Source organism: Astatotilapia calliptera, chromosome 1, assembly GCF_900246225.1.
Source record: "Astatotilapia calliptera chromosome 1, fAstCal1.2, whole genome shotgun sequence".
Lineage (NCBI taxonomy): Eukaryota > Metazoa > Chordata > Actinopteri > Cichliformes > Cichlidae > Astatotilapia > Astatotilapia calliptera.
Window position 1 is genome coordinate 35,362,925 of NC_039302.1, and position 13,804 is coordinate 35,376,728.

The 13,804-nt window shown below is 40.9% G+C and overlaps 1 protein-coding gene across 1 annotated transcript in view; it reads left to right on the forward strand.

The window, feature by feature from the left end:
- Positions 1 to 13,804, forward strand: part of LOC113026743 (neural-cadherin) — a 332,913-nt gene that overhangs the window by 208,874 nt on the left and 110,235 nt on the right. The window contains exon 26 of the mRNA XM_026175859.1: positions 1,286 to 1,563. Within this exon, the coding sequence (XP_026031644.1) occupies positions 1,286 to 1,563 (278 nt within the window). The remainder of the gene's footprint in view (positions 1 to 1,285; positions 1,564 to 13,804) is intronic.

Genomic DNA, 13,804 nt, shown 5'->3' on the forward strand with positions numbered 1-13,804 from the left:
CAACATTGTTCCCAACTGGTTGTGCATCCAGTCAGACATCAGATGTCCAACTTACATCTACATGAAAATGAAAAAAATAACTTGATCAGAAAATTATATATAACTACAATTATTTCACTGAAAAGATTCAATCAGGACTTTTTGGTCTAGACAGTAAACATAATACACATTGAAATACTTTAACGGGTACACAGGCTGCAGCATAATTCGATCGGTTATGGCAAAAGAGTCCAAACACTTTAACATTAAAGCTGGTTTGGAATCAGTTCATTTTCTCTTGCAAGTCGAGGGATTTGCAGCCAGCGTGGCATAACAGATAAGCTTAATTTTACTCATCTGTTTCCAAGGAAATCAGTTTTTACATTCTTGATGTTTTTTATTTAAATTGGCACACAGCTCCACAAATACATCTAGCTGTCAATCAAAGTAGATTATCAGGTAATCAGGGTGCAGCTGAATGTATGAGACCCCTTCACTCATCTGGTGTTACACAGATTTTGCTTCCCGATTTGGGCTGACATCTAACGACTAAACTTGGGTTACATTTACCCGTGTAATTACTTTAATTACTTCTCACCTACATAATAGTAAGTTGAGAGCTAAAGTTTGTCAAACTAACTTTAAACTTTACTTCAAATTATAAATAGCTCACTTTATACAAAAGTCAGGCCAACATTATCCCACACACACACTCAAAGGATTTAGTCAAACCTGACCTCAGCCACATGTTATTCTTGAGTGTGACTGATGTGATCGTGGCTGCAGCTGCTTCATTGTGAAAGCTGTCAACACTGTCAGTACTTACCATACAATTTAAGCGCTTGGATGGGTGTGCAGAAAGTGCAAGCATATTCTCAGAAAAGTAGGCATATTCTGTGAGGAACTATTAAAGAGACCAAGTGGTGTTTCAGTATGTAGCTGTTAATGTTTTTGTTTTACATCGTAGATGGCAAAGTGCAGAGGTCTGGGTTCATTACCAGACAAAGGTCCATGTTACTCGTCTTTGTCCATTGATTCAGCCCAGTCGGCACTGTTTATGTGCGGGAAGTGGGTGAGGTTTTGTTGCCTCTCTAAAGCATCTCCTACCAGTTCATGTCTGTGCAAAGGGAAATGCACCCTGTTGTGCTATTTACAGACTCAGAAGTAGATGTCCAAAAAAAATCCATACCATTACGATGCCTGCTGTGCTTGGAGAGATAAAAGTTCGACTAAAATTTTACCCTGTGCTTTTACCGTGACATGACAGTCTGCCTGATAAGTGCTCTCTTTTTCTCTTTCCATCCAGCTCCAGTCTTTCCTGCAGGTCAGCGTGTTCCAGGTCCGGGTGGATGAGTGTCCCAACTCCGAGTGTGGCGGGACAGGTGGCTGCTCCAACACTTTGAACGTGCGGGACACGCCCACAGTGGTGGATTGTGGGACTATGAGTCTTGTGTCTGTGACAGTTGAATCCACAGCGGTGTGCTCCTGCCCAGGCAGAGAACAGTCCCATCAGCCTTGTGCCACATATCCCAGAAACCCCTGCTACAACGGTGGAGTGTGCGTGGACACTCAGCATGGCTACAGGTGAGTTGTTTTCCTCTGCTTTGTTTTTAATCTTCTTTTCCTACCTCATCCCAGCTGTCATTGCAATGGTCTACGAAAGGTAGACCATTGCAATGCTCCTCATATGGGATCATTACACTGCTGGGATTTCAATCTGCAGTGTTGTATAGTCTGTAGTTTACAATATTAAGTACACTGAGATTACTGATCATGTTGAAAATTAACTTCAAAATGCAACAAATTGTTCAACCTTCACAGTTTCATTATGACACTCACAAAATCTTGTTGCTGAGTGTCCTAATGTAGCAGCATACGAACTTTAGCAGGTTGTTTTTAGTTGTTTAGAAATATGTTCAGGTTAGTAATAAATTCCCTTTAATTTCACTCATTTGCAGAATTTTGCAGAAGTAAACATGATAAATTATTACATTCATGCAGTACTTGTAAAAATCGAAATGGGCTGCACAGTGTGCACATCATTACTGACCTTATACTAGTGCAATTTTTCTCCTATCACTACATTTGTGCCTAAATATAAAGTGTAATTAGATGAAAAGCTTTTCTGACTGTGCCCTGATCCATGTCACTTAATGACCTTTATTTCTCATCAATCTCAAATTTTCGTTTAGGAAGGTGGCAAAGTGAGATGTTCACTGTCATTTGGAATAACTGGAGATGTGATTTGGAAATGAAAAAAAAAACATTGTGTTTTTAAAGATTATTTTGCTGTAGAGGAGCATTTTGTTTGTTTTTATGCATGTGTATTTTCATGATATTTTTCATATTTTGCGACCAAAAGGGTTTATTGTTATTAATTTTACTGTTCATTTTCTCCTCCAGCTCACGTCCTTATATTTGTGCAGATTTTCACCGCTCTGTTGAAATGGAAATATTGATATAAAAACTACAGAGATAATGTCTCACTGTCTTTACAACATTTCAGAGGGGTAACAGAAAATGACTGACAGTAACAGAAAAATATTAATAATAAAAATAAAATAATAGTTAAAATTAGCATAGGTTTAGGGGAGCTATCAGGACAAAACCCAAAAGACGTTCTTTAAATTGTATCTTATGTCTTGTTGGGTTTTGCCAACTGCTGATACACTGTGACTAATCAAGTGCAAAGAGGTTCAGTTCTTGTTGGCGATTTTTTTTAATTGCATTGTGAAAGTTAATTATTCTTTGAAAGTTAACTTCTCAGGAAGGAAGGCCACTAACTGAACTAAATAATGATAAATCAATAAGATGCTTGCATAAAACTGCATAAAACAAAAAAAAACATGGCGATGGAGGATCAGAGTCATATATATTTGTCCAGTTGCTCTGCGGTATTCTATACATCCTCCTACTTAGGGCGATCGTGGCTCAAGAGTTGGCAGTTCGTCTTGCTCCTCCCCTTTGTGAGTGTGGACGCTTCATCTCTTTGCTCTTGAATGCTTTGCTTCTTATATTGATTTTTATTGATTTTTACGCTGATTTTTTCCCTTTTTTCCGTGTGAGCTTACCTGCGATAACTTCTGGACACTTGTAGATCATTAGGACTAGAGTGTTCTTAACAGAAACAGCAACATTTTATGGTTACCTTGTCCTCAGCGCTCCGTGTGTCTGTGGCCTAGACACAGCTGAAGCCTGATTACAGCGTCTGGGCACCGAGCAGCCTCAATAGCCTGGAAAGGTGCTAACCGCTAGGCTAACTAGCAACAAGATGCCTTCCCTCTCCACAGATGACTACCACAGCCTCCTGCAGAAGATTGCAGTACTGGAGACAAAAATTCATCGCTTAGAAGTAAACGTGGAGGTAAATGGACTGTGTGGAAATGAAACAACCTTGCCTTTGATTCAAAACAATGGCGATGAGCAAGCTAGTACACAGCTAAGGAGCACAGATAACATGACCAAGAAAGTAGACTCTGTGCATTATTATAAATCCTCAAGTGATAATCCCCCCTTAGACTGTCTTGGTGCAAAACCAAGACATAAATCATGTCTCCTGGAAGGGGGAGGACGTATCACAGGCAGGGCACAGCGAGCTGAAATCTCTGAAACCGACTGGCCTTCACTTCCTACGAGACAGAGAAGCTCTTCTACCCCTGTATACGGGAGGAAACAGGACTGGACAACCGTGAATAGGAAGGTTAACAACAAACCTCCAAAACAACTGAATGTGAAACTGCAGAACAGATTTGCTCCACTATCAAAGGACCCTGGATCTATATCGGACAACCATCCATCTAAAAGCAGCGAAATAAGGTCTGAAAATCTGTTGAAAAGTGAAAGGCCACAGGGAAAGCTAAAGGCTAGGCCTGAAACTCTGATTGTGGGTGACTCTGCCGTAAAGGATGTACAAAGGATGTGCGGTAAGAACACTAAAGTCCTCTTCTTTCCTAACGATATGGTCAACAACCTGAAGGAGAGAATTCTTCAAATTGCAGATGAATATCCAACTGTGACAAACATTGTTCTGCATACAGGGTCAAACGATGTGTCCAAACAACAGTCGGAGGTTCTGAAACGGGACTTTACTGGATTATTAAATACTGTAAACTCTCTGAATGCAGCTGTATTCATCAGTGGACCTGTACCGCCGGTCAGAGGAGGAGACGAGAGATTCAGCAGGTTGTTTACACTGAATAAATGGCTTATATCAGCATGTGCTGACCACTCAGTGCACTTTATCGACAACTTTAATATTTTTTGGGAACGCAGGCATCTGTTCAAAGCAAATGGATTTAATTTTAACAAGTCAGGGGTGAAACTGTTCACCTCCAACTTGTTTTATTCCATACGTCATCCATCCGTGCTTGGTGCCAAGGCTGAGATAAACGAGGAGTTATCTCATAAAGAGGAACAAACAGTACTCCAAGAACAGACAAAGCCCAGCAGAAACCTTGAGGAGGAGCTCCATTTGCCCCCACCCGGGAAGAGCCTCAGAAAGGAGAGACACCTAAGGCATCTGAGGAAGAGCCTCAGAAAGGAGAGACATCTAAGGCAAGAAGAGGGGTCCCTATTTGCCTCCAACTCTCTCAACAACACCAACGACCAGGACAAGGGACCACGACCTTCCCCAGTCCCCCAAACCCCTGACAGGCCATCACCCTCCTCCCCCTCCCTTTCTCCCTCCTCCCCACACCTGAAATTCACTGAGGAGATGATGGAGCGGGTCAATGCTGGGCTCAGATCTACCCCCCGTCCCAATCCCTTTTTGTCCCCCCTAAACCCCCCACCAGAGCGGCCAAAGGTTCGCCATCGAGCCCCACCCTCAACAGAGCAATCGAAGTCACATTGCCCAGCCTCGCCCCCCTTAGTTCCTCCTTACCACCTTCATGCTTTGTCTCCGCAGTCTGATGCGTGATGTGTGAAGGGTCCGGGCTGTGAGGATTATGGCAGTGATGACTTTTCCCAGGAGAAGCTGGGACCCTGTTTACTAGAAGGTTTTAAAATTTCTGTACTTTTAGGTGACAGGAGACATGTGGCCTGGTCAAAACACAGAGAGCTGCACTCTAAAAGATCTTTAAACATAGTAAACATACCTTGTGTGCCACAGACTGCTCCCAAACACGAGGGGACAAGTAATACCTCTAAAACACTTAAGTTGGCTTTATTAAACGTTAGATCTTTAGCTGGGAAAACATTTTTAATTAATGATTTAATCACTGAGCACAGCCTTGATTTTATGTTTTTAACTGAAACTTGGTTGGACCAAAGTAACAGTGGAGCTGTTCTCATCGAGACGACCCCTCCTAACTACAGTTTTATCAGTGAGGCCAGGGTGAGCAGGAGAGGAGGGGGGGTTGCTGTCTTATTTAATGAATCATTTCAATGTAAGCAGCTATCTCCTGGAAGTTTTCAGTCTTTTGAATATGTGGCTTTGCAGCTGAAGGCCCCATCCAAAGTTGTGTTTCTTAATGTTTACAGGCCTCCCAAATACTGCACAGACTTTTTTAATGACCTCAGTGAACTGCTGTCTGTGATCTGTGTTGATTTTGACTGTGTAATTATTGCTGGGGATTTTAACATTCATGTGGACAACCCTCAGGACAAAGGGACTAAAGACCTGAGTAACACTCTGGGCAACTTTGGGCTGACTCAGCATGTAACAGAGGCCACACATAATAGAGGACACACTCTTGACCTACTGATCTCCAAAGGCCTGAGCATTTCAAAGGTTACTGTGTCTGATGTGGGCCTGTCTGATCATTACTGTTTTCTTTGAAAGTAAAATCTCAGCCCACATAAATATATCAACAACAGTGATCACAAAACTGTGTATAACTGAACACAGTAGTGCAATTTTTAACCAGGTCTTCCCATTAACACCTGACCTGCCCAGAGGGTCAGTCAATGAGCTCGTCAATAGCTTCAATGCTAACATGTTAAATGTAATGGACACTATTGCTCCCATTAAGGTGAAGGTTATCTCTGGAAGGAAAAAGTCTCCATGGAGAAACTCCACACTGGTGAAAAATGAAAAAAGAGAGTGTAGGAAAGCTGAGCGCAGATGGAGAAAAACAAACCTCCAGGTTCATTATGACATCTATAAAGAGAAACTTCACAATTATAATTTACAACTGAGGAATGCAAGGAGGTCCTACTTCTCTGACATCATCACTAAAAACAGCCATAATGCTCGGGTCTTATTTTCTACAGTTGACAGGCTAACAAACCCTCCTGTGTCAGTGGCAGCTGAACTTCATTCGACCATGGCCTGCAATGACTTTGCCAAATTCTTCACTGAAAAAATCCAAAAAATTAGACAAGCAATTGGTACATCAACAGCAGATCCAGGATATGTACTGTGTCCACCAAAAAACTGTTTAAACACCATGAAACAGTTTCAACCTATTAACAGCAAAGACCTGGAGGACATCTTAGGTCAACTGAACTCCTCCTCCTGCTGTTTAGATGTCCTGCCAACAAGTTTTTTCAAAAAGGTCTCAAAGACTTTGGAGTCAGACCTGTTACAGATCGTCAACTTTTCTTTATTATCAGGTGTGTTTCCAGAATCACTAAAAACTGCTGTAATCAAACCTATACTGAAAAAGGACAATCTTGACAAGACACAAATGAACAACTACAGGCCGATCTCAAATCTCCCGTTTTTAAGTAAGATCATTGAAAAAGCAGTTTCTCAACAGCTCAATTACTTCTTAAAAAAGAATAACTGCTACGATGCCTTCCAGTCAGGTTTTAGACAGAACCACAGCACTGAAACCGCTCTGACCAAAGTGTTTAATGACATATGTCTGAATACAGACAGTGGAAAAATGTCAGTCCTAGTTTTACTGGATCTCAGTGCAGCATTTGATACAGTTGACCACAACATATTACTCAAACGACTGGAGAACTGGACAGGTCTTTCAGGAACTGTACTAAACTGGTTCAAAACATACGTAGAAAACAGGAAATACTTTGTATCAATAGGTAACTTCACATCTGAGCAGACAAGTATCACATGTGGAGTTCCCCAAGGTTCCATCTTGGGACCCCTTCTGTTTAACATCTACATGCTCCCACTGGCACAGATTATAAACAACAACAAAATAAACTATCACAGCTATGCAGATGACACACAAATATATATCACAATGTCACCAGGAGACCGAGGCCCTGTACAGGCTCTTGGTAAATGCATTGAGGAAATCAATGACTGGTTGTGCCACAATTTTCTCCAGCTAAACAAAAACAAAACTGAGGTAATAGTCTTTGGCGCCAAAGAAAAACGATTACAGGTCACCAGAGAACTTCAATCTATACATCTAAAAACCACAAACCAGGCGAGAAATTTGGGTGTAGTGATGGATGCAGACCTAAACTTAGAAAAACACATTAAGACAATAACAAAGTCAGCTTACTATCACCTCAAGAATATATCAAGGATAAAAGATCTGATGTCTCAACAGGACCTGGAAAAACTAGTCCATGCATTCATTTTTAGTAGGCTTGATTACTGTAACAGCATCTTTACAGGTCTACCTAAAAAATCAGTCAGACAACTACAGCTCATTCAGAACTCTGCTGCTCAAGTCCTCACTAAGACCAAAAAAGTGGACCACATCAGTCCAGCTCTGAGGTCCTTACACTGGCTGCCTGTCCGTCAGAGGATAGACTTTAAAGTTCTGATGCTGGCCTATAAAGCTCTGAATGGTTTAGGACCAAAATACATCAGTGACCTCCTGACCCAGTATGAACCATCCAGATCCCTCAGGTCATCTGGATCCGGTCTTTTATCAGTTCTCAGAGTCAGAACCAGACACGGAGAAGCTGCATTCAGCTTTTATGCTCCTTATATCTGGAACAAACTCCCAGAAAGCCTCAGATCAGCTGAAACACTCAGTTTATTTAAATCCAGGTTGAAGACTCACCTGTTCTCAGCTGCATTTGAATAAAGCACCAAATCCACACTTTAAGCTTAAATTTCAAAACTTACATTTAACTACTGATTTTATCTACTGTTCTGATTTTATCTGTTTTGATTTTATATACTGTTTTGTTTGTTTGTTTGTTTGTTTGTTTGTTAATTAGTTAGTTAGTTTATTTGCTTGTTTTAATCAATTTTAAATCATGCTTTTTATTTGTTCTTGTTTCTAATGTCTCTGTAAAGCACTTTGAATCACCTTGTTGTTGAATTGTGCTATACAAATAAACTTGCCTTGCCTCGCCTTGTAATCGGAAGGTTGCCGGTTCGAGCCCCGGCTCGGACAGTTTCGGTCATTGTGTCCTTGGGCAAGACACTTCACCTGCCACCTACTGGTGATGGTCAGAGGGGCCGATGGCGCGACATGGCAGCCTCGCCTCTGTCAGTCTGCCCCAGGGCAGCTGTGGCTACAACTGTAGCTGCCTCCACCAGTGTGTGAGAGTGAATGAATAGTGGAATTGTAAAAGCGCTTTGAGGGTTTCAAAAAGCGCTATATAAATGCAATCCATTATTATTATTACATCCTCCTACTTGCTATATAGGCCAAACATCCTACTTATGATCTCAGAACAAGAGGACAAACAGGTTCTGGGTAAATGGTTTACCTGGTTGTTTTGATTCTGACAGTTTTCAGTCTTGTGGATTGAGGGAAATGGTGAAAAATCTTGTGCCCCTGTTTTGATGGACCAATGTTGTAAACTTCAGCAAGGAGACTTAAAGATGTAAATATTGAAACCAGCGCACAAATTGGTAGTGTCATTTTAAAAACTGATTTTTTACACGTAAATAATGCATTCAGGGGGAACTTTAGCAGCTGTGGTATATCACACCTGGGTATGCTATGTATTTATGTCAGGATGGGTTATATTAGAGACTAACTAACCACATGTGACTCACTGTGTAATTTTTTTTTAACAGGTCAAACTCTATGGCATAGGTTGTGCGGAGGTTTTGGACACACAAGCATCGAGACCTAACGCATTGTTGGTTCTGGTCTTTGAATTTGATGTTTGTTTGTTTTGTTTTTCGTTTTTTTGATCATCCCTTTCTTTAAAGCATAAAAAACTAAAGTAAAATTTCTACTGATTGGACCGTCATTATGAAGAGCTCGCATTATAAACTTTAAAGTTATCGTTTGACAGATAAGGTCGGGTCACATTGTACTTCCATGTGATTTTCAGTGACATCACAACAATGATTCTTCCAAGCATGAACTATTGGAAAGGCATTCAAGAATGACTAATCTCAGAAAATTAGAAATGCGATCACATGGCTAATACACAGGTGTGGTTGTAAGCCTCTCCACTGCTTTGCTAATCCCCCTGCTTGTTGAGGGTCAGCCTGGAGAGCAGACATCGCAGATATAAAGAAATCCCAAGCATCTCGGGTTGTCATTGAAAAGCGAGTGCACCGCAAGTAAGCCTGTTCTGAGGTTTGAATGCTCTCTCCTGGCATTGAGATCAGTCAACATCTTGTAGGGTTGGTTTATTTTTTGCCAAGGTTTTACTTCTGCCAGACATGAAGAAGTCCCAGTGCTGCAGCTTTTCTACTACCTGAACTACAGACTAAATAAGTTGTAGAGTGTGGGATGTATGGCAGGAAGTCAGGTTCCAGTTTGGCTGCTGTCTTGTCTACAAAGAAGTTGAAATGCCAAGAGAAAGACAGTGATCACTTATTACATTCAGTCAGCATAAAATCAGTAACTGATTAATTTCCAGCTTTCAGTGATGTCTTGCCACAGTGCAAGAAAACGAGCTTTTATGAGGGGAGAAGATGGAAGCTGGATGGAAATTAAAGGCTTGATAATAACCTATAAACATATGCTTTTGAGACTGTGATGGAGAGATGAAGGCAGAGCTCCTGTGGTGTGTGTATAACTACATTCACTCATTCAGTCCTGACTTTAGACGCTAAATCGCAAAGGACGGTGATTAAAAATGTAAAGGAAATTATCATATCAAAATAAACGCCTTGCCCGGTGCCACAGAAGGAAATCTTTATTTTTGCACAATGGCAGCAAATGTTCCAATAATCCCATAACTCCTGAGCTCTTAATTTAAACTCCCAGCCCTTTTCTCACTGAATTTCCCCATTAAGAGTGTGCTGTTCCTCACTGGTGGGTTGCAACAGTAGGTCATGCTGAATTAAAATGAATTTGCACATAGTATTTTTATTCATGCTAAAGGGAATTCTTGAACCTTGTAACAGCTGTTAGAACTAACATACATCTGCTGGAGGAATTTTAATTTTGAGTGGGTATGTGTTGGCAGGGTTGCCAACAGCAGCTACAGTACGAGGCAAAGAGACTTACACCGGGCATGTTTGAGGCCTTTCATTTCCTTGACCTTAATTTCTCATCTACCAGTTTGAATCTACTCTGTAATATTTTGTTATTTTTGTTATTTTTACATCATTGTTGTGGTTCTTTCTACATGTAGTTGTTTCTGTGACTGAAAAGCGTGCTTCATTGGGCCGAGATGAGGTGACTGGCTTGATCATCGAAGAATATCCCTTTTCTTTGCCTTGAGAAACTCTTGGGTTGCTTTTGCAGTATCTTTTGGCTCATTATACATTTGCACATCGTCAGATCAGTTTGGCAGCATTTGGCCCAATCTAAGCAGAGACTACAGCTCAGTACACTTCAGAAACTATCCAGCTACCATCAGCAGTTACACCATCAGTACAAACTAGTGACATAGTTCACTGGCAGCCATGTTTGACAGATGATGTGGTATGTTTAAAATCATGAGCATTTGCTTATTCCATCATTCTGGTACAACTTCATCTTAGTTTCTTCTTAACAAATGTTTTGTTAGAGCTGAGCAGCACATGTTTTCTGGTCTAATCTGCCTTCCTTCTTGACTGTAACGAGTGGTTTGCACCTTTTTGTGAGCCCTCTGTATTTCCATTCGTGAAGACGTGTCTTAAATTCTAGACTTTGACAATGATATAGTTACGTCTTCGAGCGTGTAATTAACTTGGCTAGATGTTGTAGAGAGTTTTCCTGAGCAAAGCGATCGTCCACTTTTCTTGTTCTGTAGTCTTCCAGACTTAAGATGTTGCTGAGTTGCTCAGTGCGTTCCTTCTTTTTAAGAATGTAATAGATTTTATTTTGACGCTCCTAAAGCTCTTACTCTCGCTTTGATAGGTTTAATTGGTTTTTTCAGCCTAATGACAGCCTCGTTCATTTGCATTGACCTCTCTTTGGGCCTCATATTGACAGTTCTGGTGAACGGTTGCCAAATGCAAGTTCAACATTTAACATCAACTTCAGGTCTTTTGTCATCTTAATTTGTTATGGATTAACAAGAGAACCAACCTCACTTAGCCATAAATCTCCTTTTCAGTCAATTGTGGGGGCCGAGTATAAAAATGTCTGTTTTCCTTAACAGTTGACACAAAATTTGTGTTGAATTCCTTGAATTTAAGCTGAAAGTCTTCAGTCACATCTTGATTATCAACTGTGGAGCTCAACCACAACCAGATCTCACTTTGGCCCAGGTGGACCTTGTCTGTCAAAACTATAATATTAGTGTTTTTCCTAAACATGCTTAGCGATTATGTGGTATATGCAGAGAAAAATGTTATATAGACTAAGGTGGATGTGAAAAGTGATCTAGATTGTTAGAACTCTGTTGTTTTTGACTGCTCCCTAATTGGTGGGGCATCATGCTGTTACCTGGGTACTACACCACGGAGCTTAAGTGGAGCAACGAACAATGATGTGTCAAGGTTTCTTGTTAATTAAGCAAAGTCTGTGAACTCGTTCAGGCTGGCAACTCTGCCAAACACACTAATATTCCTCACTCTTCATGTCATATGTCAAGCACACCCCTCCCACCTTGCATCGCCTTTCAACCCCTCCACTACCCCAACACCCACTTGTACCTTCCAGAGGGGATATTTACTCATCATTCCCCCAATTTATATGGACTATATTTGCAGTGAGTGATGAGCTCAGAGCTTTTACAGCAAACTCAAACTGCATCCTCCTGCTCTAATAATTAGTTATCTAAAACACGAGTTGTCTGAGTGAACTGTTATTACTGATGTGCCACCCAATTTGCTATCAGTGATTCTTTGGCAGAAAAATAATCTCTACCAACACTTCACTTTTACATTGCAGAGCACGATTAAGGCATATTAGCCTGTCAAAACCTTCCTTGATGGCTCTGCCATGTGATCAGGTACAAGACTACAGTTTTTCTAAAAGTTTTGCTCTCTTTATCCGTGCTTTCAGCCTGCTTTAAGCAATCACACTGTATTGAACTGCTCATTTTCTCTAAATATTCATACGCTTCCCACACACTTTCTAAATATCCTGCTATATTCTTGGGTTTAAAGAATTTGAGTGAAAAGGACTTGGGACAGCAGGAGACAGTTTGACAATTTCGACTACACAAAATAACCTTATTAGCACCAAAGGGCTCCAACATGACGCTCTAGTCTGTATGTGTCTGTCTTGCTTGCGGCAACAGTTCAACACTTGAATGACTGCTGCATTCATCCTTTCATACAAATGTCAGCGCCCAGCTATACAGCATCTAATTTTGCATACGGGCACTCACAGCAACAGCAAAATGGAAATCATCCAGACTTGAGCACGAGTAGCAATTGGAGTAAGACAGGAAATGATGTGAAAATGGAGCAATGGTTTTCTGTTTTGACGTGTTGACAGGGAAGCCACTGTCATGGGATGACACCACAATGTCAAGCAGATGTACAAGGGATAAGGTGATGGGAGATTGCTTGAAATTCCATCTGTCTGGGTGAGATAAATCTTCCACACCTTCTGTTCCATAACTGTTAAGATGGGTCAGAATCAGAGGACAAATTTCCCCATGAGGAATATTAAAATATACCTCAAATGAAACCCTGGGTGAATGCGTGGACATCTTAAGAATTTAGAGTTCATTAAACTGCCTTTCTCTTATCAGAAGGTTTTATAATATGACCATTTAATCCAAAGCCCGAGTATGTGACAATAAAAAACAACTAACCCACACTGAATATACTTGAGCTTGAGTTTTTCAAATATAGAATCACTTTCTCAAATTTAGCATAAACCGCCATGTTTTGCTACATTTTGGTTAATAATATTTCGTTTATACTACTTCCCTACATGTTTAGAGGTTTAGCTATGTGGCCTTTCCCCCAAGCCACAAGAAAAAACGATTTTCAGAGTATTTTTGCGGAGCACCAGCTCCTGTGTGCTTCTGCATTGCTTGCCGTTATAAATAGAAACAAACCTTTCACAACCTCCTGCTAGATGAAAGATCTTGCATGTTAGCTGTCACATGCTGCCAGTTCTTGTTTCGAATCCCCAGCAAACAAGTGAACTGAAGGAGAGGGTCTTCATTAGCATAAATCACTCTGTAAACAAGGCCAAAAGCAGGGCGAGAACATTTCAGCAAATCCTTTCAACTACAAACACCGATGACGAAATAAGCTCGTTGGTGCGTCTGTGGTAGAAGAAACATGATGACCCTGTTTAAACTTCAAGTAATTCAGCCTGATGCCGTGCGTAGCCTCAGACTCGACTCTTTAATGGTGGAAGTGAAGAGCTATGTGCACCCAATTAAATACAACACCAGTGTGTGCCTAAGATTTTATCACTGTCTCATCTGTGCCTCCGTGCAGACTTTGAGTTTTGTGATGAAATTAGCAGTCAGTTCGCGCTGTTGACCTCTGTAATGGTTAGATGTTAACAAAATAAGTCACATCTAATTGTTTATCAAGGGTTAAAATGATGTCAGCAGCAGACTCCTCCTGGCACATGCTTGTTGTGTTACCATATTCCACAAGCAAAGGTGCAGCACATCAGAAAGGATAATGAATGTTGCG